At 43.7% G+C, this 22,384-nt stretch overlaps 1 protein-coding gene across 1 annotated transcript; it reads right to left on the bottom strand.

Annotated features, from left to right (window-relative positions):
• Nucleotides 1–441: 441 nt before the first annotated feature.
• ARSF (arylsulfatase F) lies at nucleotides 442–22,181 on the bottom strand. Its single transcript, XM_049644873.1, has 10 exons — nucleotides 22,171–22,181; nucleotides 21,020–21,169; nucleotides 19,442–19,563; nucleotides 18,092–18,214; nucleotides 15,044–15,467; nucleotides 10,791–10,927; nucleotides 7,067–7,201; nucleotides 4,996–5,158; nucleotides 1,344–1,465; nucleotides 442–952 (listed from the first exon to the last, which is right to left on the bottom strand). Exons 1-10 carry the CDS (start codon nucleotides 22,179–22,181, stop codon nucleotides 585–587), a joined length of 1,755 nt encoding a protein of 584 aa, XP_049500830.1. The 3' UTR covers nucleotides 442–584.
• Between the last annotated feature and the right edge of the window lie 203 nt (nucleotides 22,182–22,384).

Below are 22,384 nucleotides of genomic sequence, written 5' to 3'. Positions count from 1 at the left end.
TTCCACCCATAGCTTCAGAGGGGGCACAGCCGTGCAGATGTCTTGATTGTGGCGATCTATCAAGGCAGCCCAAGCAAACTCGTGCAAGGACTCCTACCCAAATCATGGAGGGGAAGTTAGACTCCATCAAATCTCTGGCACATCCTCAGGGGGAAATCCACGCACCTGCCCCTCCCAAGCCTTGGATGGACTACTCCCCATTCAGTTTCTGTGGATGAAGATAAATCTGTTGGCTCAGCAGCCTACCGGTATTTTAGACTAGTTCCTTTCAATGCATTATTATTTAATCCATATTATTTTTCAACTACTCAATTATTTCAATGACTCAATACAAATTCAATCATAATTTCAATGATTATTCTTTAATGGTTGATTTTTTTTTGTTTCCCCATCAACAGTGCACACAGGACCTAGATACACATTTATCCCCAAGAACAGAGAAGAAGTTGACAGATAGCATCACCACCAATGGGCATTTAATAATCTGGAACAGAAGATGAACGCATGGGCTCTCCAATTCCTTCCTTGAAATTTTGCAGGTGCCACGATCGGTTGACTTTGTCTGCCTGTGCTCCATCTTTTCCTCATGCCCCCACGGCAGATGTGTTCCCTTCTGTGTCACACAGACAAAATGGGAACACCCCACAGCAAGGCTTTAGCCATATGTTGCCCTGATTCAATTCGGAAATCTGGTGCCGGACAGGAATGATGCTTTTCTTGTGTTCCTTCACAGCATTGGCCACCGTCTGGATCACCACATTGTAAGAGGGCTCCGTGTCTGGCGTCAGAGGTGTGGACTCAGAGGGGTCCCTTGTGAGGTCAAAGAGCAGAGGAGGGTCATGGTAGGTGACCAGTTTTCCCGAACATCGGCAATATTGGGTCTCATAGCAGCCTTGAGCTCCTGGCGGCTGGAACACAGGTGTCACGTAATGAACCTTCCACACTGCCTCACCTGGACAAGAAAAGACACGTCAGCGACATCCAACCCATGTGCCAACCCATCTTGTGTTCTACCTTCTCAGGCATTTTCCCTGTTCTTCCTCCTTGCCCACAGGTTAAGGCTAAATGTCATTCCATCCTTAGAACAACACTAAGAAATCAGACTCCCCTGGTATAATTTTATATATCCTTGGAATCTGTCACACATTTTGCATCTCAAAACGTATTATTTCTTATAGATGACCCCCTACCTTTCTAACGACAGTGATTCTTAGAATGATTTCAAAGAAGGTGTTTTCAGTGGCCACCCTAGAATAAATGGACTTGTCTCAACAAAGTGTTGAGAATGGACTTGAGTGGCTATAATCTTGGCGTCCATAGCAAGCAGGGGCTCATGTACTCACTGTCCTTTGGATGCCAGCGTGCTGCGTGGAGAAAGGCACCACAGTAGTGGAACAAGAACTCATGCTCTGAGCGCTCGACATCTCCCTGAAGCAAAGGCATGAGGTCCTGGCCATCGATCACCCTGCAAACACATGCAAAGGGCATCAGGCAAGGGGAAGCTGACCACTGGGCTGTTTGAAGGATGACATTCATGGGACGCCTGGATGGCTCCATCAGTTAAGCGTCTGACTCTTGATTTCGACTCCGGTCATGATCTCGCGGTTCATGAGTTCGAGCCCTACATCAGGTTCTGCAATAGCCTGTTTGGGATTCCCTCTCTCTCTCTCTCTCTCTCTCTCTCTCTCTAACTCTCTCCTGCCCTTTCTCTCTTTCTCTAGCTCTCTGCCCCTGCCCTGCTGTCTCTCTCTCTCTCAAAAATAAACATTCAAGGAAGCAAACAAACAAACAAACAAAATACAACCAAATCACAATTTCATGAGCAATTGCCTTTCTACTTTTACAGGAAATCTTATAGAACCTCTAAAAAAATCTTATACTTTTTCTCTTATATTAGAAAAAAGGATCTTCTACCTCATGTTAGAAAACAGTAATAATAAAACCTACCTTGTCATAAGAAATACAATAATAAGTGTCAGATAATCCTAAAAATGATCATGAAAGAATGAACACTCTCTTTATTCTCAGATACAATGATTGCCTGTGTTGATAATCCCTTAAGAGTTCTGTGCACTAATTTAGTTTAGCAAGGTCACAAGTATAGAATTTTATCTCTATATCTTAGCAATGAACACCTAGGAAATCCATTTTTTTAAACTAGCATTCACTACAGCATCACAAAACACGGTTTCCAATGTTAAAATTTTGTGTCCCAAAGCCACAAAACATCTGATAAGAGAACTGAATGTCCAAGAGATGTACAATGTCCATAGACTGGAAGACGCAAAATTGTTAAGATGTCAATTTTCAACAAGCTGATCTATAGATTTAATGCAAACTCAACCAAAATCCCTAAAGGGTCTTTTGCACAAAGTGAGCAACATGTTCTAAAATTTACATGGGAGAACGAACAAATAATTGTTAAAAAGAAGGAACTAGTTTGAGGATTCATACTAAATCATTCCAAAATTTAGTACAAAGAAAGACTAATCAAGCCAGTGTAGTAAGGTCATAAGGGTGGGCATATGAATCAGTGAAACAGGAGACAATCCAAGAAACAGACCAATACATATGTCGGTCAATTGATTCTCAACAAATGTCCAAGGTTATCTAGTCAAGGAAGAACTGTCTTTCCATAAATGTCACTAGAACGATTAAATATCTAAATGCAAGAAAAATAAATCTCAACCCATACCTCACACTATATAAAAAATCATCTCAATATGGACCATAAGCCTAAATGTAAAACCTGAAACTGAAAAAAAAAAAAAAAACACAAGAAGAAATCATAGCAGGAAGTCTTTGTGACCTTTGAATAGAAAAATGCAATTTAGATATATTACAAAAATTACAATCTATAAAAGAACAAAAGAGGTGCCTGCATGGCCAGTTGGTTAAGCACACAACTCTTGGTTTCGGCTCAGGTCACGATCTCACAATTGGGGGGATCAAGCCCAGCATCGGGCTCCGTGCTGAGCATGGAGCCTGCTTGGGATTCTCTCTCTCTTCTCTGCCCTTCCCCTGCTTGAGTGCATGAAATATCTCTCAAAAAGAAAAAAAAAAACAAACATTTACAAAAAATTTTTAAAAATTTTAAAAATTTTTAAAAAAGTAAATTGACCCTTATCAAAATTGAAAACTGCAAGCTAAGAGAACGAACAGAAGCCACAGAATGGAAGATAGGACTGGCAAAATGCAGATCTGATGAAAAACTTGTGTTCAGAATATATAAAGAACTCTCACAATTCAACAAGAAGAAAATAAAATGCCCAGTTTAACAAAACAAAAATGGACAAATGGTTGGAACAGACACTTGGCAAAGAATGGACACGGATGGACCAATAAGCACATGGAGATGTGTCCAACAGCATTAGTCCTTAGGGAAACACAAATTAACAGCATGATCAGATTCAACTGCATCGTTATTATATAAGATGGAAAAGAATGGCCATAGCAAGTGTGGCCAAGAATGTGGAGCCACTGGAAATCATACATATCGCTGGTGGGAATGCCAAATGGGGCTGCCATTTTGAAAGTCCATCTGAGAGTTTCTCATAAACATTTATTGATACTATGACCCAGATTTCCTGCTCTTGGTCATTTACTCCAAAGAAATAAAAATTGATGTCTACCCAAAGACCTCTGTGCAAACATCCAATGCAACTTTCATCATAAAAGCCAAGTTTCTTTCTTCAAAGCACACATGCCTTTCAGAATCTCATGGAGCCTCTCAGCTCAGTTTTCCACTGAAGAGTAAAAAAAGTACTGGGAATAAAGATAAGATGTTTTTAGAACTAATTCTGCAAAAAATAAAAAGCAAATCAATTCTAGGAAGGAAATCCTAATCAGGGATCAGAGGACAATATTTCTTGGGGTTGTAATTCTGCAGAACACTTTGAGTCCAATATATAGATTATACCAATGTCCCAAAGTCAGTGCACCCCACTGATGTCTTAGAAAATTATTTTTATGACTGTGATCAGCTCAATTAAGTAAAAAGGTACAGGGGCACCTGGGTGGCTCAGTCAGTTACGTGCCCGACTCTTGATCTCAGCTCAGGAGCTCAGGTCTTGATCTCATGGTTTTTGAGTTCAAACCCCGTGTTGGACTCCTCACTGGTCATGAAGCCTACTTTAAAGAAAAACACTACTTCTTCACTAATATTACTATGGTTTTAAAAAAATGGATCATTTAGGGGAGCCTGGATGGCTCAGTTGGTTAAGCACCCAACTTCGGCTCAGGTCATGATCTCATGGTTCATGAGTTCAAGCCCCACATCAGGCTCTGTGCTGACAGCTCAGAGCCCCTGAAGCCTGCTTTGAATTCTGTGTCTCCCTCTCTCTCTCTCTCTCTAAAAATAATGGATCATTTAGCTCAAATCAATAAATATATTTCTTAGGAGACCAGAACTGTATTCTGTTACTATTTTATATAAATTCTCAATAAGTCCTATTATTCCCTAAAATGAAGGTTAAAAAAAAATAAGTTGGTCTTTCTTTGCTGCTGTTTCTAATTTGCTTTGGGATTTATTTTACTTTCCTTCAGAACTAGGTGAATATGGAAACATTACAATCAGTCTTTGGGCTTATGACGAAGACGTGTCAGTGGGTTGGATCCGCTAGAATAAACTATCCAAAAGGCGCCTGCAAGGTTGCCTTGGTCCGTTGTCTCCAGGGAGTGTTAGGATTCAGTAGGAAGGGTCTCCTCCTGGTGGGATTGAAAATCACGATAGGCATTCGAGTCTCCATGCAACGTCTTACCTTCACATCAGCCTCCGGATCTTGCGCAGCAGAATCCAGGGGACTGCTCATCCCCAAACCTCCCCAGTGAAAACCGCACAGTGTCTGAGACCGGTGTCTCGTGCACCCATGATGTTCAAGAGGCACAGCCACGCACGAACCCAAATCTTTTAGGTACGTGTTGAGACAGAGTATGCTGCCTGTGTCCCGAACGCTCTGAGAACCACAATGGCGTGAACAGACGGTATGACATCACCTGTCCTGAGGGACCGTGCTTCCTGACACGGCCGCCAGCGTGGGGAAAACGTCCATCATACTCGTGGGTTCCTCGATCACTTTCCCAGCTGGTAACCTTCCCGGCCAGCGGACCAGTCCCGGGACGCGGATTCCACCTTCCCAGCCGGCCATGCCTTTCCCACCTACAGGGTGAGGCGACAGACGTCCAGGTAAAACAGTCGTGGGGGCAAAAGTGTTTAAAAATGTATTTGATGGGAGGCAGGGGAGGGTGGGTGATGGGTATTGAGGAGGGCACCTTTTGGGATGGGCACTGGGTGTTGTATGGAAACCAATTTGACAATAAATTTCATATATTGAAAAAATAAATAAATAAATAAATAAATAAAATAAAAATGTATTTGAAATGTATTTCTACTATTTAAAATATACTTAAATGTATTCAGATGTATTTAAAATGTGCTCAAATGAATTTAAAAATTAATAGTACGGACGATGTGCTCGGAGCCAGCACTGTGCAGAACTCTGAACGGGTCACGGGTACGTGTCCATGCAATTCTTTTTCCTTGGGCTGCTGATAGGTGTTCAATTGAATAACTGATTGTATTCAATATGGCGTATTAGCACTGGCTATTGCCTTCGCCCGTACGGCTGTTACCCCACATATACACCTGCCTCGGCCCCAGCCTCCTTCACACCTTTGCTCCAGAGGTACTCTCTCTGTCATTTCTGCAGGCACACTTCTGATCAAATGACATCCCCATCCTAGAATTTTTTCAGGCTTTTTTTTTTTTGTTTGCAGATTTACTAACATATCCTAGAATTTACTCATTCTTTTCTTTTTCCTGGTATGCCACCCTTCACGACAACGTAAATTTCCTGAAGGCAGGGATTCACTGCTTTTGGTCACTGCTGAATCCAGAATGCATGAACACACGTTGAATGGAATAGTATGGATTTATGCAAATTTATTACCCAACCCAGGGCATTCTAGAGAATGCGCGTAGGAGTCAGCAATGACCCCGCGACAACAGGCATAAACCAGGATTCTCTTGAGCAAACCAGGAAGAATGGCCATCCTACGGTGTTCGTGGATTCTTATTATTTCATTAAATTACTCAATCACAGCATGTTCAGAAATGGAGATTTTTAAAAAATATCCTGATAGGCAAAAATAGAATTTCAAGAATTTGAAATTGAAATTGAAATCCCAATTTCCTCATGGGATTTATTTGATTTCCTAAGCGTGCACTTCACTTGTGCACTGATGCCCCACAGCCAGACTGAGACAGGGACGACCCTATTCACACAAAAACATTATTTCCTACTGAATCTGTATTATTATCGTTCATACAATTATAGATTCAGTTGTTCTGCATTCAATAGGAAAGCATGAATATCATTAATATTTTCCTCTAGAAAACACTTTGAACTGCCTTTAAATACCCATGCTAACACGTTTCCAGACAATTTTCCAGACAATTTTCTCTTCACAGCAGGGTAAGTATTATACAGACCAGGACAACATGGCCTAATGGAACGTGTTTTCATGCACTAAATGTTGCATCAGGACAAGGAGTCGTTACCTGTGCATTTAATGACACAACCAGAGACATGCTTGCTTCTGTGTGTGCTAAGCCATATCCTTACAAGACAGCACCGAATCTTCCTTAATAACCCAGGAGCCTCTGCTTTTTGTCCTCCATACCCTGGCTACCAGATTTTTCCATATCGAGTCTTATTTCGACAGCCTTATAAATGTAATCAATGAGTAGATAGATATTCAGTTCATTGGCAGAGTTGTGCAAAGGCACATGGTTATGGTAATACTTTATAAACTCACAGGGTTTCCAGGCAGGCAGATTTCTAGATGTCCCTTCAGCAGAGTACCAACCCTGGGGGCTAATTTCCCCAGAAATCGTGACAAACTTAAGGTCAATTTCCTTGGTTAGCACGTTATTTTACCCAGAGCCAAACAAAATGAACTTGTTCACTTTTTCATGCATCAGTCGGCTCAGTTCACAGATTTCCATTATCATGAGCACGAGAGAGCTTACTTACAACCAGACCCGGCTCACCATCCCCCTCCTCACCTTTGTATATTCCATTCCATCCCCCGACCTGGGCGTGGCCCACCCGTGCCTCCAAATGTCCGCCGTGGTCTGATGTAAAGTAGACGAGTGTGTGGTTCCTCACACCGAAATCATCAATGGCATCAAGAAGCTTGCCTGAAATAGTAAAAAAGAAAGAAAGAAGGAAAGAAGGAGGGAAGGAAGGAAGGAAGGAAGGAAGGAAAAGAAGAAAGAAAAAGAAAGAAAGAAAGAAAGAAGAAAAGAAAAGAAAAGAAAAGAGAAGGGACACGTGTAATGAATGTCATGATGAGCCTTGGGCTATAATGTTAGTCTGTGTTGCTTCTGCGGGAGTCATTGCAAAAATGTTTCTCATTCACAATGCACCCTGCTTACGGTGGGTGATAGTGTGAGCTCCAGAACAATGTGTGGTTGTGAACTTCTTCTCAATTCCTCCTCCACATCTCGTGTTGGACGGACGATTATGTTACATTACTAATAAAAATTGATTTATTTTTTATTATCATTACTATTACCCATCGCTATATTATTGCTTAATCGTATTTATTTTTTAAAGACTTTGTGATGCAGATGCCAACATTTATATTGGTGACCCCTAAGTCATGTTTTGCTTTTGCTGATTTTTCTTTTGGGGGCGTCATTATTTCTATTCTTGATTTCCGTGGACTCCTTTATTCAGGAATGAAACATGACATTGATGCTAATTGTTCCTCTGTTTGCAAGGAGCCTGAGGCATGCTACTTTTGGGTACGTTTTTGGCATTTCGTGAGGCCTAGCGCTCTTTGCCTGTGTCGTGACTTCCCTGTGTTTTACTAGCTCTGTGCTCATGTGCTATATGTGATCCGTGTGTGTGTGTGCCTGTGTGTGTGTGCACACATGTGCACGTGTCTGGGCCTTCACACGGCACACACATCCTCTGTGGGTCTCTGTGTCCCCACCTCTTATCTTCTTGCAAGGTCACCTGTCCCTTCTTGCAAGCACCCACTCTTATGACGTCACCATACCTTGATTCCATCTGCAAAGCCTCTATTTCCAAACACTGTCACATGTAACAGATTCCAGCACTTACAACGTGGACCTTTTTTTGGGTGGGGGGGAGCTCAATGCAACCCCAACACCAATTTTGCCCGACGTATCCCATCCCTGCCACTGTGCGTTAGTGACCTCCCTGCTACATTCTCCTCCTCGTTGGACCGTCTTCTCGGCTACCTGTTTCGGCATCCCTGATCTGAAAGTCAAATCTTCTGCATGTCATTTAGTGTTTTAAGGTTTATTTTCGATAGTGCTTTCTTTGCAACCATAAAAGTGAGATTTGACACTTTCCTTCAACTGGCGTCCTGTCAGACGTCCCTCAGGCACTTGGTAAGGAGGGCTCACCATGTAAGAGTAATTAAGACTTTCATTAGATTCGACTTGGGCCTCGATATTAATTTTGGAATCACTAATATTTTATAAGAGTCACTGTGCCCACCCAGAACCTGGTATATTTCCATTCATGAAAGTCTTCTTGTATGAGTCAGGTGTCTGCAATGTGGTCACCTACTTTCTGAACATATTTCTATATATTGATAATGGGTATTGGAGCTACTATGAATCGTAGCCTATCACCCACTGTATCTTGAAATGGGTTATTTTTAACAGAAAGAGAAAGAATTACGTATTTATGTATGTACATGTATATTAGAGTATATACATATATATATAAGCATAATAAACTAAATATACTATTACACTAATTCTATACTAGGAGTATACTATATAATGATCTCAATATCTTTTTTTAATCTTTATTTATTTGTGAGACAGAGAGAGGCAGAGTGTGAGCAGGGGAGGGGCAGAGCACAGAATCCAAAGCAGGTTCCAGGCTCTGAGCTGTCAGCACAGAGCCCAACGAAGGACTCGAACTCATGAAACGTAAGACCACGACCTGAGCCGAAGTCGGACGTTAACCGACTGAGCCACCCAGGCGCCCCTCAATATCTTATATATTATCTTAATGTCTATATTATTATATATTATTGCTATAGTACGTATTAATTTAGCATGCTATTAATAATATAATATACTGATGATCCATGTATTTCTTCTATTATATAGTACAGGATATACAATTACTAATGATCTATGTACATTTTATGTTATATATTATATATGTGAAGTATATATTTAAGTTGATGTTGGGAATCATGTATTTTCATGGTTACTCCCTAATTCATAATTTTTTTTGTTATATTTTTGAGAAAGCGAGCACAAGTAGGGCAGGGGCAGAGAGAGGGAGACAGAGGATCCCAGATGGGCTCTGTGCAGACAGCAGAGAACTCACGAACCATGAGATCATGACCAGAGCCGAAACCAAGAGTCGGACTCATAACTGACTGAACCACCCAGACGCCATTTACACTTTAAATGAGCATGTTGTGACTTATCCTGAGATGTGTGTGTGCGTATGACTTTCTCAGACAATTGTGTCCTCTCCTGGGCTCCTGCCGCCCTGCCCAGGGGACCTGCCCAACACACCCAACCCATAACCCACTCCCAGCCATCACCACTGCTCTGCACGTAGGGCCAGCCAAGCCTCTCCTCCTGCTCGCCTGTCCCATCTGTCCGCCTCACCTTGGACTCTCACCGTCCCCTCCCATTCTCCATGAACCTGCTCTGAGCTACTGAATTCTCTGGGACTCATTTTGGATGCCTTACTAACTAGGTACCAACCAGAGGATTTCCCCTGGGTCGAGTAGGGAATGTTATTTGCATTGAAAGCCTCTAGGCAGGTTTGAGGAAGCAGGAAGCCAGATGGGGTGGGGGTGGGGAGTTTCTGGAGCTTTCCAAACACCTGTGAAGTGGCAGGTGCTGTAGGGCAGGAAGTTATATGGAGGGAGACGAGGAAACATGGTTAGGTTCTTCTAATGCATCCTGTAAGCCCTCAGACTCCTACAGGCGGTAACCAAGAAAACCTAAGAAAACATTGTAACACGGAGATCAGAGATTTTTGGGATTTTGGGTTTTGATATAGTTTCCAGGATGGGTATGTTGAAGAAAAACAAACTTTTTTTTTTTTTTTTTTACTATTTCTGAAATGACATATGGAAACGTGATTATTTATCCTGAAGGCTCACGTCTGCCTGGACAGACAGCATATACATGGCCCGTGAGTACCCACGCTTAGATATTTCGAACACTTTCTATTGATTTACAATATTAAAGCAAATCGGATTTGTTTTTGTTCTTTTTTTTGTTTCTACTGACCCCATCCTCAGTTGGAGTTAGTTTCAGACACACACACACACACACACACACACACTCATGTGCATACCTATGCCTGCATAAACACAGACCTGTGTGCCTGTATTTCGTTCAATACTATTTCTATTTCTAATAATGTTTCAATCATTTCTGTATTTTGAAGACTGTGAATTCACAAGCTTGATTTCCAAGGCGTCTCTCTCTGTTCCCCGAAATCCATTTCGTGCTGCCCACCAGGGAGGCCAGCCTCGCGTGCGTTTCTGTGTTTCCCCGGAGGAAACCCTGAACCCGATGTGCCAACTAATACACGTGTGACAGAAACACCGGGACTCACACTGACAGGGAAGCACTGAGCGTGCTTTTGTGGGAAGTTTGTCGAGGGCTGGCACCTGTGGCATCGTTGAGGCTGGCTGGGGACTGCATGAGGCTGTCCTCGACTATCAAAGCCCGGGCTTCCCATGTCCCTACATCCTGTGCCACTTACCCACCATGAAGTCCATCTCCTGAACGTTGTCCCCATACAAGCCGTGCTTGCTGGTGCCGATGAACTCGGTGGTCGTGGGAAGCGGCACGTGGACGTGCAGAAAGGAGAACACAAGAAGGAACGGTCCCTCACGGTGCCTGAGGACACATCAGTCACATGGCTCGTGAGTTTGCAAAGTCCGGGAAAGGGAACCACAGTTAGCGGGACCGTCCCTCCTCTGCCTACCCTAAGAGAGGCGATGCATGCACCAGGTGGCATTGTGGCTGCGCTGGACTCCAGCATCCCCCAGCGTCCGGACCGCCGCCGGGGACACATGCAGGACGGCTGCAGTCTCAGTGACCCCACCTGACACAGCCCCACGCTTTCCCAGGGCTGACGAAATCTGCAGGCCAGAGTCATATCCAACAGACCCAAGGGATGCCAACTCTTTCACAACCCACGAGCAAGCACGGACAGAGACATCTTGGCAAGCCGTCCCCACACCTTTGGCCCTTCCTGTGAGGACACGGAAGACAAGGCTGACCTACTTCGAGCCCTGACGATCCTCCGGGAAGGCAGGTCCTCAGCTAAACAGTGCACGACTCAAATGCGAGTCTTTGGGAAATTTCTCCTCTGATGACATGTCATGAGGGGAAGTAATGAAATCATCATCATCATCGTAATGAAGTTGCACCAGGGTGAGCTGGGCAGAATGGCTGGTGTCCCTCCAAAATTGAAGCCCATCTGGAAGCTTGGAATGTCATGGCATTTGCCAATGGAGTCTTTGGGGATGTAATTAGTGGAGGTGAGGTCATCCCGGGGTAAGGTGGGGCCAGAATGCAAGAACAGGTGTCCTTCAAAGAAACGGATGGTTCGCAGATATGGAAACGCACACAGGGGAAGGAGGCTTTGGGAAATCAGAGGCAGAGGTCGGGGTCATGTACGGACACGCCAAGGAACACCCAGCACCGACAGCAGCCACCAGAAGCTAGAGGACGCCAGGAACGATGCTCCCCTCACAACATTCTCAGGGAGCACAGCCCAGCTGACACCTTCCTTTGGGACTTTTCCAGTGTCCACAGCTCACAGAGAGTACGTTTCTGCTGTTTCAAGCCCCTCCGTTTCTGGTACTTTGTCCTTGGAGCCCAAGGAAGCTGCTATATGTGCTAGTGAAGAATGAGATTATACAGATGCCACCTTGCGTGGCCAAAGGGAATCTGTAGATACAATCAGGTTCAGGATCCTGAGACAGTGGGTGGATAATCCTGGATTATCTGGGTGTGGACCCAATGCAATTACAAGGTTCCTTACGAGAGGGAAGCAATAAGGACACAATCAGACAAACATGATGTGGGTAGGAGGTAATGGAAGCTGAGATGCAGGGAGAGAGCTACAAGCCAAGGAAAGTCTGCAGTCTCTCCAACGTGGAACAAAGAACACTCTTCCCTAAAACCTCCCGGAATGAGCCCGTCCACCCAAAGCCTTGATTCCAGTGCCATAAGATGAGTTTGGGGTTCCTGACCTCCAGAACCATCAAATAACAAATCTGTGACGCTCTGAGCCACCCCCACTGCGGAAATGTGTTCCAGCAGCCAGAGGAAACTCACACACTGAGAATCCAGATAAAAGGGATCTCTAGCAATCTCGAATCTATGCCACCTGTTCACGGCCACATCGCTAGTCAACAGAATGGCTTCCGAATCTTCGGGTCCGCATTCCCCTTCAACATGGTGCCATGATAGATCGTATAGACCTTCTGAAACTCAGCACAGGTTTTGGTGACGGGAGTCCATTTCCACACCCCAGCATTTGCTCCTGATGTACTAATGTAAATGGTAAGCGACAGCACGAGTGGAACAGAATCACTCGTCTTGAGCTTTCAGTGTGACGGACCCACCTTGCAACCTGCCAGTGTGTCCCTGTGCAAAACACCTATGCCTCTGCACATGTGGAAGTTACCAGGGAATAAGGCGTTTGCCCTGATGAAACCAGCCATTGCATTGCATCTACAAGGCAAAGACGGTTTGATCTCTCTCTCTGTCTGAGAGTACAAATTTGTTTTGTGTCCTCGTGGCCTATGGGGTAAGGACAAAGCTAGCCACACATGGCCCAAGATACTTTATATCAGCAATCAACTCTACAGGGCAGTCAAACACACTAGCTTACAGATCCCTACCCTGTGATGACCTCATCTTCACAAATCATATCTCCAAAGACCCAATTCCAAAGTAACATCAGATTCTGGGCTTCCAGATGGATGTGAAGTTTCTAGGGAATTCCATTTCACACTACCCTAATCCAACTCACCGTGGCACAACTTCCTTTTTAATTCATTTTTTTCCCTTTCTTTGCGTTTCCATATTTCATTGCAGCCGAAGTTTCTTAGAGTGGCGTTTGCGTTCTGTGTGTCCCTGCTTAGCCGAGGACGTATCTTCCTTCTGCTTCAGCTTTATTTGGGAATGCCTGGCCCCTTGTTCGTCTTGTTCTTGCTTACCTTTCAGGATTTAGTTAACATGTCTTCTCAAGTATGGTTCCCTGATATCTTGGAAGGTTCCTACAGTTTGGACTGATAGCACCCTGAACTAATGCCCATTACCCTATTTCTTATCATGGGCTTGTACATCTAATGTCATCACTAAATGTGTACTTGTCCTCAAAGCCCAGACCCCAGGATGGTGATCAGTAAAGACAAAAGGTGAGCAAAAAAATGTGTTCACAGCCTTTTTCTGAAAAAAGATCCATCAGCTAGATGTTTCTAAATGTGGCTCCCTTGAAAACTTTCCAGTGATTATGTTTGGGATGCATAGGACTCTCTAACGATCACCACTGCCCTAAGTGGAATAAAATCCCTTATGTATCACATGCTCAGTGATAAGCCCTCTGATTTTAACTTCTCAAAAAGTTTTTTCCCTAACAGGAAAAAAAATGCAATGGCCAACTTACTCTACTATCTGTTTCCTGGCAAATACATTTCCCATTGTACATTAATATACAAACAATATGCATTGCAAATTAATAAGCCAGTTTTGTAAGTCTCAGTCTAGTGTGAGTCTACCTGCTTGGTCTGACCAAATCTGAATTTCGAGGCCAACAGAGATATTGTGATTTTAATAAGAGGAACTCAAATGAGATACCACCTCCTCAGGCACTTCCTGAAGAGTGCATGTGAACTCCAAAACACGCACTATTGTATTGTCTAGCCCTAACTAGCAATATTCCATTTCTTAAGTCAACATTGTTCAAACCATCACCTTTTATTTTTAAAAAACACTCATTCTCTTATGGTTTTTAAAAGACTCCTGTCTTATCCAAATGGCCAACAGGCACATGAAAAGATGCTCAGCATCAATCCTCATCAGGGAAATACAAATCAAAACCACACTGAGATATCACCTCATGCCAGTCACAGGGGCTCAAATGAGCAAATCAGGAGACTATAGATGCTGGCGAGGATGTGGAGAAACAGGAACCCTCTTGCACTGCTGGTGGGAATGCAAACTGGTGCAGCCACTCTGGAAAACTGTGCAGGTTCCTCAAAAAATTAACAATAGATCTACCCTATGACCCAGCAATAGCACTGCTAGGAATTCACCCAAGGGATACAGGAGTACTGATGCATAGGGGCACTTGTAGCCCAATGTTTATAGCAGCACTTTCAACAATAGCCAAACTATGGAAAGAGGCTAAATGTCCATCAACTGATGAATGGATAAAGAAATTGTGGTTTATATATACAATGGAATACTACGTGGCAATGAGAAAGAATGAAATATGGCCCTTTGTAGCAACGTGGATGGAACTGGAAAGTGTGATGCTAAGTGAAATAAGCCATACAGAGAAAGACAGATACCATATGTGTTCACTCTTATGTGGATCCTGAGAAACTTAACAGAAGACCATGGGGGAGGGGAAGGAGAAAAAAAAAAGTTAGAGAGGGAAGGGGCCAAACCATAAGAGACTGAGAACAAACTGAGGGTTGATGGGGGGGTGGGGGAGAGGGAAAGTGGGTGATGGGCATTGAGGAGTGCACCTGTTGGGATAGGCACTGGGTGTTGTAAGGAAACCAATTTGACAATAAATTTCATGTTAAAATATATATATATATATATATATATGTTTTATATATGTTATATATATAATATAACATATTATATATGTTAAAATATATATATATATATATATATATATATATGTTTTAAAAAGACTCCTGTCTTTAAAATACTCATTGTTAAATCCATTAAAATACATGGATTTTGAAAGAAAATGACTTTTACCTTTCCATAAATGAAGTCGCCTCCCTCACCATGATGGAGCCAGCACGCTCTGCCTTCATCGGCTGTTCAGTGATCTCGTGCTCGCGCATGAGGAGGCAATCCCAGTACAGAGGGGATTTGTAACTGGAGAACCAAAAGTAGCCCAGCAGAAAAATAAAAAGAATCATGGAGAAGATGAAGGACCAGGGAAGACAGATCAAGCGACTCAGCTTCCCCAAGGCAGCCGTGAGTGCAGCAACGGCGACCAGCTGAATGCAGAGCCAGACTTTGCGCCCGATGGCTAATTCCGTGTCACGCGAGGGATCCGGCCAGCAAGGCTCAAACAGAGTGAATGGCATGCCATAGAAGTAATCAAACCCATAATTATATGGGTGATGGCAGTGGTCATGTCGGGAATCACAGTTTAAGCCTTCGTGCCATTTGCCTGAAATGACAAACAGACAAATAATGCATAATATGCACACACACCACCAACACTGTGTGACTTCTTTACTGCACAAAAATCTGTGTCAAGACCTGGTTGTGAGTGACCAAATAGGATGAAAATTAAAGGGAGGAAAACACACTTGTGAGTTTGCAGCAAGGATGTGAACTGGGCAGTTTCTCGTTCACAGGAAGAAAAAAAGTCATAGCCACAAAGATGAAGACATGAGAGAGTCAGTGTAGACTATAGATGATGGATAGACAGGTGAGTAGCTAAGTAGATAAATAGATATTAGATGATGAGATACATATGATATAAGATGGATAGATGGATACATGAGTGGCAGATGAATGGATAGATGTATGAGTGGATGGATAGATGGACAGACGATGGATAGATAGATAGATAGATAGATATGATGGATGGATGGATGGATACATATATAGATAGATGATAGATATGATGGATAGATAGATGATAGATATGATGGATGGATGGATGGATAGATGGATGGATGGTTGGATGAATGGATGGATGGATGGATGGATGGACAATGGATAGATTAGATAGATAGATAGATAGATATGATGGATAGATAGATAGATATTATAGATGGATAGATATGAAGGATGGATGGATGGATGGATGGGTATGATGGATGGATAGATGGATGCATGGTTGCACGATGGATAGATTAGATAGATAGATAGATAGATAGATGTAAATTATAGCCATAAAAATAAATGATAGAGATAAGATAAATGATACATGACGAATAGATGGTGGGTGGGTAGAGATAGTACATAGATATATAATGATAAATACAAATAAAATCATGGCAAACAGATGGGTAATGTATATATGCATACATAGGTGGACAGATAGATATATGATAGATGAGTGGATGTGTGGGTGGATGGATGGACGGACACATAGGTAACAGATAGATATAGAGAATAGATGGATAGATAGATAGATAGATAGATGACAGATAGATAGTTAGTAGATGTAGATAAATGATGGAGAATGGACCAGGCATGCATGAGTAGATGGTTGGATAGATGGCTGGCTGGAAATCCCAGAGTCTCCCACTAAACTTCACTGAACTTTATTTGATAAAACTTGCCACACGTTTTGAATGGTAACAGAAAGATCCATGTTTGTCCTGTTAACATGAGGACTGTAACAGAATCTGATCATGTGTATCCACTAAACCATTAATGGTTCCCCCCATGGAGTTAGGGCCACATGAAGGATGCAGATTCACATCTCGGAGCACCTGAGGGACTAAGCACATGAGAACCAGGACTACTGGCCCAGGCTTTCCTGTCCTGCACCTCCATGAAGACTGTCTCCTCTGATCAATGTCAAATTGGTTACAAAAGTCAATTTAAAATAGCATGTTAGGGGCGCCTGGGTGGCTCAGTCAGTTAAGCATCTGACTTCGGATCAGGTCATGATCTCACAGTTTGTGAGTTCGAGCCCCACATCAGGCTCTGTGCTGACACCTCAGAGCCTGGAGCCTGCTTCCGATTCTGTGTCTCCTCCTCTCTCTGCCCCTCCCCTGTTCATGCTCTGTCTCTCTCTGTGTCTCAATAATAAATAAGAAGAAGAGAAAAGAAAAGAAAATAGCATGTTATTCTGGAGATACCCAGGTGGTTCAGTCAGTTAAGCGTCCAACTCTTGGCTTAAGTCATGATCTTACTGTCACTGACAGCACAGAGCCTACTTGGGATTCTCTCTCTCCCTCTTTCTCTGCCCCCCTCCCCTGCTCTCTCTCTCTCTCTCTCTCTCTCTCTCAAAATAAATAAGTAAACTTTAAACTAGGATGTTATTCTCAAGCCAATTGAAACCCAGGCTCTCAAATAAAGACAGTAGGTGTAGCTGCACTTGATTGGAGTGACAGATACAGGTTGTTGACATTTCTCAAAAGTCAGTTTTTAAATATTTTTTTTTCTATTTGGGTGATGGTTATAGGGCATAGACTTTTTTACGGAGTCATTAGTTTACGGAGTCATTAGTTGATGCATAAAGCTATTTGTGTGTTCTTGAGAGAGCTTGTCACACTTCACAAGTGTTGTGTGGTGAATGGTTGATGTATTCCAGAGTCTGCAGAGAATAATGTAGAAATCACAGTATCATACAGAGTTCTATGCAAAGACAAAGAACACAGGATTATACAGAAGCACGTGGGGTGGCCATCTGGCAAGAACTGGGGGTCTGGTGGGAAGTGGTCTTCCGTCATGCCTGAATTCTGTCTGAAAAGAGTGAACGGGCGTCGTTTAGGAAGAAATGTGTGTGTGTTGGTCAGGGGGCATTAGGGCAGATGGTCCCAGGTGAACAAAGCATGATGAAGAATTCTGGAGGACACAGGGAACACGTTTCCTTGGGAAAGACCGTATGATAGATTAAGCAGGGTTAATTTTGGAAAGTAAAGAGAAAGCTCACAGGTAGCCCACAGAGTGGTGGATATAGAGTCGATATCACACGGAGGGACTTCTCTGCCACAGCCAAGATGCATGCTTCTTTGGAAACAAAGGGTTTCCAAGAAAACCACATCGAGCATAGAACGACGCAGATTATTCCTTTGTAGTAAACGAGGCATGCCCGTGGTCGCTTCTTACCTATCAATGCCGTACTATACCCTTGCCTCTTCAGTAAGGCTGCAAATGTTGTCTCATTGCGAGGGAGTCCAGCAGGAGCTCCGAGCGTGGAGATCACACGGCTCACTCTGTTAGAAACCATTCCTAGACGGGATGGGAAAAGAAAAGCAAAAAGCAGAAGGCACGCGCAGTGAGTAGGTTCCCGTGAGATGGAGAGGAGAGGGAGTCACGGGGAGTTCAGGAGTTGGAAGACGCAGACATGACGAGAGAGGAACAACAAAACCATCACGTGGGCGAGGAAAATCACGTCCTGCAGACAGAACTCACACCGGGCCCCATGACGCACCCCTTACCCGCTTGCACACACACGCACGACACTACCAGATACCACAAGCACACCACTCAAATGACACTCTACACGTAGCCTCTTGCAAATTTACAACAGGACAGGGTGTCATTTCAGTAGACACACGTGACTGAACCACTAACACAGGCCTACTCTTGGCAGGGGAATCATTGTGTCGGTAAAAGAGCCAAAAAATGAAATCACGAAAACCTGAAATCCTACAATGTGTGTGTGTGTGTGTGTTTCTGATAATAAGTTTTAGTATTTGTAGAAAAGATGGATAAGCCAAATGTCTGTGAAAAACCTGACACTGGGGCATCCGGGACAAGTGGACATCTAGGTTTTGAACTTCTCCGAATTTACATAAAGTGAGCAGCACAGAAGAAAAAAGAGAGTCAAATCACATAGAAGTGTACTACAAGAAGAAAAAAAGAATAAAGAGTTAACGTTCACTGGACCTGATGCGCCCTAGCACCCGCTAAGCCAGATATCATCAACCTCAAAAGATCTGAAAATGAGTCAAACATGTGTCTGGGCAAGTACACAACAGAACTTTTCGTAAGAGCCCAAAGCCAGAAACAATCCAATGGTTAGTCAATCAAGGGACAGATAAGCAAAGCCTGTTGCATCCATACAATGGTTGAAATGGGTGATGAACGTTTGAGACATTGTGCTAGGACATCCTCATGACAGCCCGGATTAGCGTAGGCGTGTTCTGTACGTTATGTCCTTCTGAGACAGCTTCTCGTTCTTGCCCTGGGATGGAAAGTCCTGCCTACGCCTGATTGCAGGCCACCGAGGAGAAACATTCAACTCTAGGTGAATAGACATAACTCAGCCACGCAGGGTGGGCTTGGGTTGACTAGGAGAGCAGTGCTTTCCACACAGACGTCCGCAGCTGTGTGTGCATGGACGTGTGTCTGCCCTTTTTGGGGCAAACTTTTCGAAATGACCTAGTCACCTACTCACTTCCTCGTGGCTTAACATGTTCACAGAGAGTAGCAGAGGTGCGTCCATCTACACACCTGATCGGATGGGGTATCTTCCCGTGAGGAAGGCGGCCCGGCTTGGGGTGCACATTGACGCTGCGGAGATGTGGTGTTTCAGTTGTACGCCTTCCCTTGCTAAGCGGTCGATGTTAGGAGTCCTGGAAAGAGAGACAGAGGGGAATTGCAGAGGGGACAAGAGGGGACAGAGAGAGAGAGAGACAGAAACCAACGGCTCTGTTTGCTGTGATTCCCTGAGCTCAGAATCAGAGAAAAAGTAACTGCACACATCGCCTAATTGCCTGGTTTCTGCCCGCATCGTGGAGAAAACACAGCTGAGGTTTTAGGCAGTGGCTGTGTATTGCACAGTCGATATAATTTGGTTCTGCAATGTGGTATCTACTGCATATATTCAATGAGTACATTTAATGGCACTGCCTTTTAAGATATATGTAAAATTGGGGCGCCCGGGTGGCTCAGTCAGTTGAGCATCTGACTTCAGCTCAGGTCATGATCTCACAGGTTCATGGGTTCAAGCCCTGCATCGGAGCCTCTGCTGACAGCTCAGAGCCTGGAGCTGGCTTTGGATTCTGTGTCTCTTTCTGCCCCTCCCCCACTCTCTCTCTCTCTCTCTCTCTCTCTCTCTCTCTCTGTCTCTCTCTCTCAAAAATAAATAAACATTAAAATTTCTTTAAAATAAAATATATGTAAAAATACTTCTGTGTTTATGGGCTGATGAATTAAGGCTAATGACTTACACACTTTAGTTATGCCTAGCAAGTAATAGACCCAACGACAAGTTCAATGCACAGGCTCTATAGACAGACGTCTTTGCTCCAGACAAAGTTTGCAACCTCTGCCTCATGATTCCCTAGAAAGGTGTGTGGAGGTTGGAGAAAATCAGACAGACTGTACAGAAGAGAGACAGCCCCCTGGCTGGAACCCAGTAAAATGTAATGAGACCTGGCTTTCTTCATAAGAGAGAAGATGGGACAATATGGAATTGTTGATTTCCACATATAGACTTCACACGTCTAGCCCTGATGCACTCCTAAGCCTTGGCGTAGGCATTACTCATGTACATGGCCTGCCATGGTTCGTTTTGTTGCCTACCACAAAGCTCTGAGTCTATTTCATGTACATTTTTTTCCTTCAGAATGCCCATTCTTACAATACAAGCACCTCCCCGTAAAAGGTCTGTTGGCTTCCAGAATTAGGAAGGGTGCAATGTCCAGTCCCGCCGAGAAAAAGTATGTGTAAAAATCGTCGCTCATCATAAAAGTGCGTATCGCAGAGGGCTCAGGACATGGTAGGTAACTACTCTAAATGCCTTGCATCTGTGAGCCCACACCTGTACACTGCTCACCTGCACGCTTGACCGATAAGAAAGATAAGAAAGACACACAGAAGTCAAGTAACTTGTGCCAGATTTCAGAACCAGTAAGTGCAGAATCAAGATTCAAGTCCAGACGGTCCTGATTTTAATATTATGGGCTTCTTTTAAAGGCAAATTCCATCCCATGAGTTTGGTTTTCCACATGATGTAGTCATAAAACGTTATCAACCTCCCAAGCCTAGACAACAAGTGAAATAGCAAAGCTCAACTCGAAGCCATACCTCATCGTGTCATTGCCAAAGCAGCCCAAGTCACCGATCCCAAGATCGTCCACTATCATCAGGACAATATTCGGCTTGTCCTCATGCACCTCCTGGGCCCCACGTGGGCTTAGGAGGAAACAAGTCCAACACAGAGCGATGGCGAGGATCCTGAGAAGGGACAATGGATTTTACAAGGATGGCTTCAAGAGCTACTTCCCATTACCGTGTCCCCATGAATGCAGCAGGGCTCACGGGAGACCAGGCAATCTCCCGAGGAACAGGCGAGCCTCGAGAATGTCTCTTCCCAAGCATTGACTGCCACTGTCGAATGGGGCCCACAACGTGCAAAGAGAGGCTCCCCTGGGTTTCCTGCTCACACACACAAAATGCTCCTTCAGGACATGAAGTCTGAAACCATTTACTTGAAGACAAAACATTTCTTACATCAGGGGCAGTAAAACTCCTGAGGTCACATCCCTGGAAGAAGGACCCCGCCGACTTTCCTTTGCACTGGAATTCAAACGCGGGTGGGCACAGAGTTTTGCTGAAGGGACATTTGGTTGGAGGGAAGGAAAACAGCAAGCCAAACAAAGAGAAACCAACCCCAGGGCAAAGGAGAAGGGAGAACATGGTTGAAGACCTGAATGGTGGAAAAGGAGCACCCTGGAATCTGAAGACTAGTTTAGTCTGCTTCACGATTTTGCTCAGCCCCCAACAAAATCCCCATTTTCCCGGAGAAATATATAATACCCTTCCCACCGGGTCCCTACTCAATTAGCAGGTAATGAATATTGGGTGCTTGAACTATTAATTGTATTATTTCCGTCTGGTTTTTATTCATGTCTGAAGACCCACCTCAAAGATTTCCTCTGGGAGGGAGGAAGCAAATGGTCACTAACCTTCCTCTGCTCCCAGAACCTTTGTATAAACATTTGGAAACAACACCAGCCACATTGAGTTGCTTTTCTCGCATCCTGTTTTGACGTCATTTCACCTATTTTGTCTTAGACTTACTGAATCCAGAACATCAGTGTAGACATCTATGGCCAACCCTACCCAGGAATGGCTGTCACCTATAAATAACAGAATCTATAAACCTGGGGAATTCACAGATGTCCCCAGAGTGTCCATTAGATTCAACACACTTGCACAACAGCAACTTCCCTCACCTGAGCTTCATGATACAGTGCCGAGTGGCTTCCTATTATTTTCTTTGGCCAGAGGAAAAATGTGCTGAAAAACATAAACATGTGTTATTGCCACACTCATTACATGAGTCCCCATTATGAAACCCTCATGAGATTACAAAGCCATTATTGCTACTTCCAACATTTCAGACTGGTTTTCCAAATCTATCAAGATATGACCTTTCCATCGTTAATG

This window comes from Panthera uncia, chromosome X, assembly GCF_023721935.1.
Source record: "Panthera uncia isolate 11264 chromosome X, Puncia_PCG_1.0, whole genome shotgun sequence".
Lineage (NCBI taxonomy): Eukaryota > Metazoa > Chordata > Mammalia > Carnivora > Felidae > Panthera > Panthera uncia.
Note: the sequence above shows the minus strand (reverse complement) of the source record. Positions and strands in the feature narration are given on the sequence as shown.

Excerpts from the sequence above, each read along its gene's own strand:
- ARSF (XM_049644873.1), bottom strand. Across the intron at positions 7,202-10,790 it reads GGAGATGGACTTCATGGTGG|GCAAGCTTCTTGATGCCATT; the intron begins GTAAGTGGCACA and ends TTACTATTTCAG. Across the intron at positions 1,466-4,995 it reads AGCACGGTCCCTCAGGACAG|GGTGATCGATGGCCAGGACC; the intron begins GTGATGTCATAC and ends ATGTGTTTGCAG.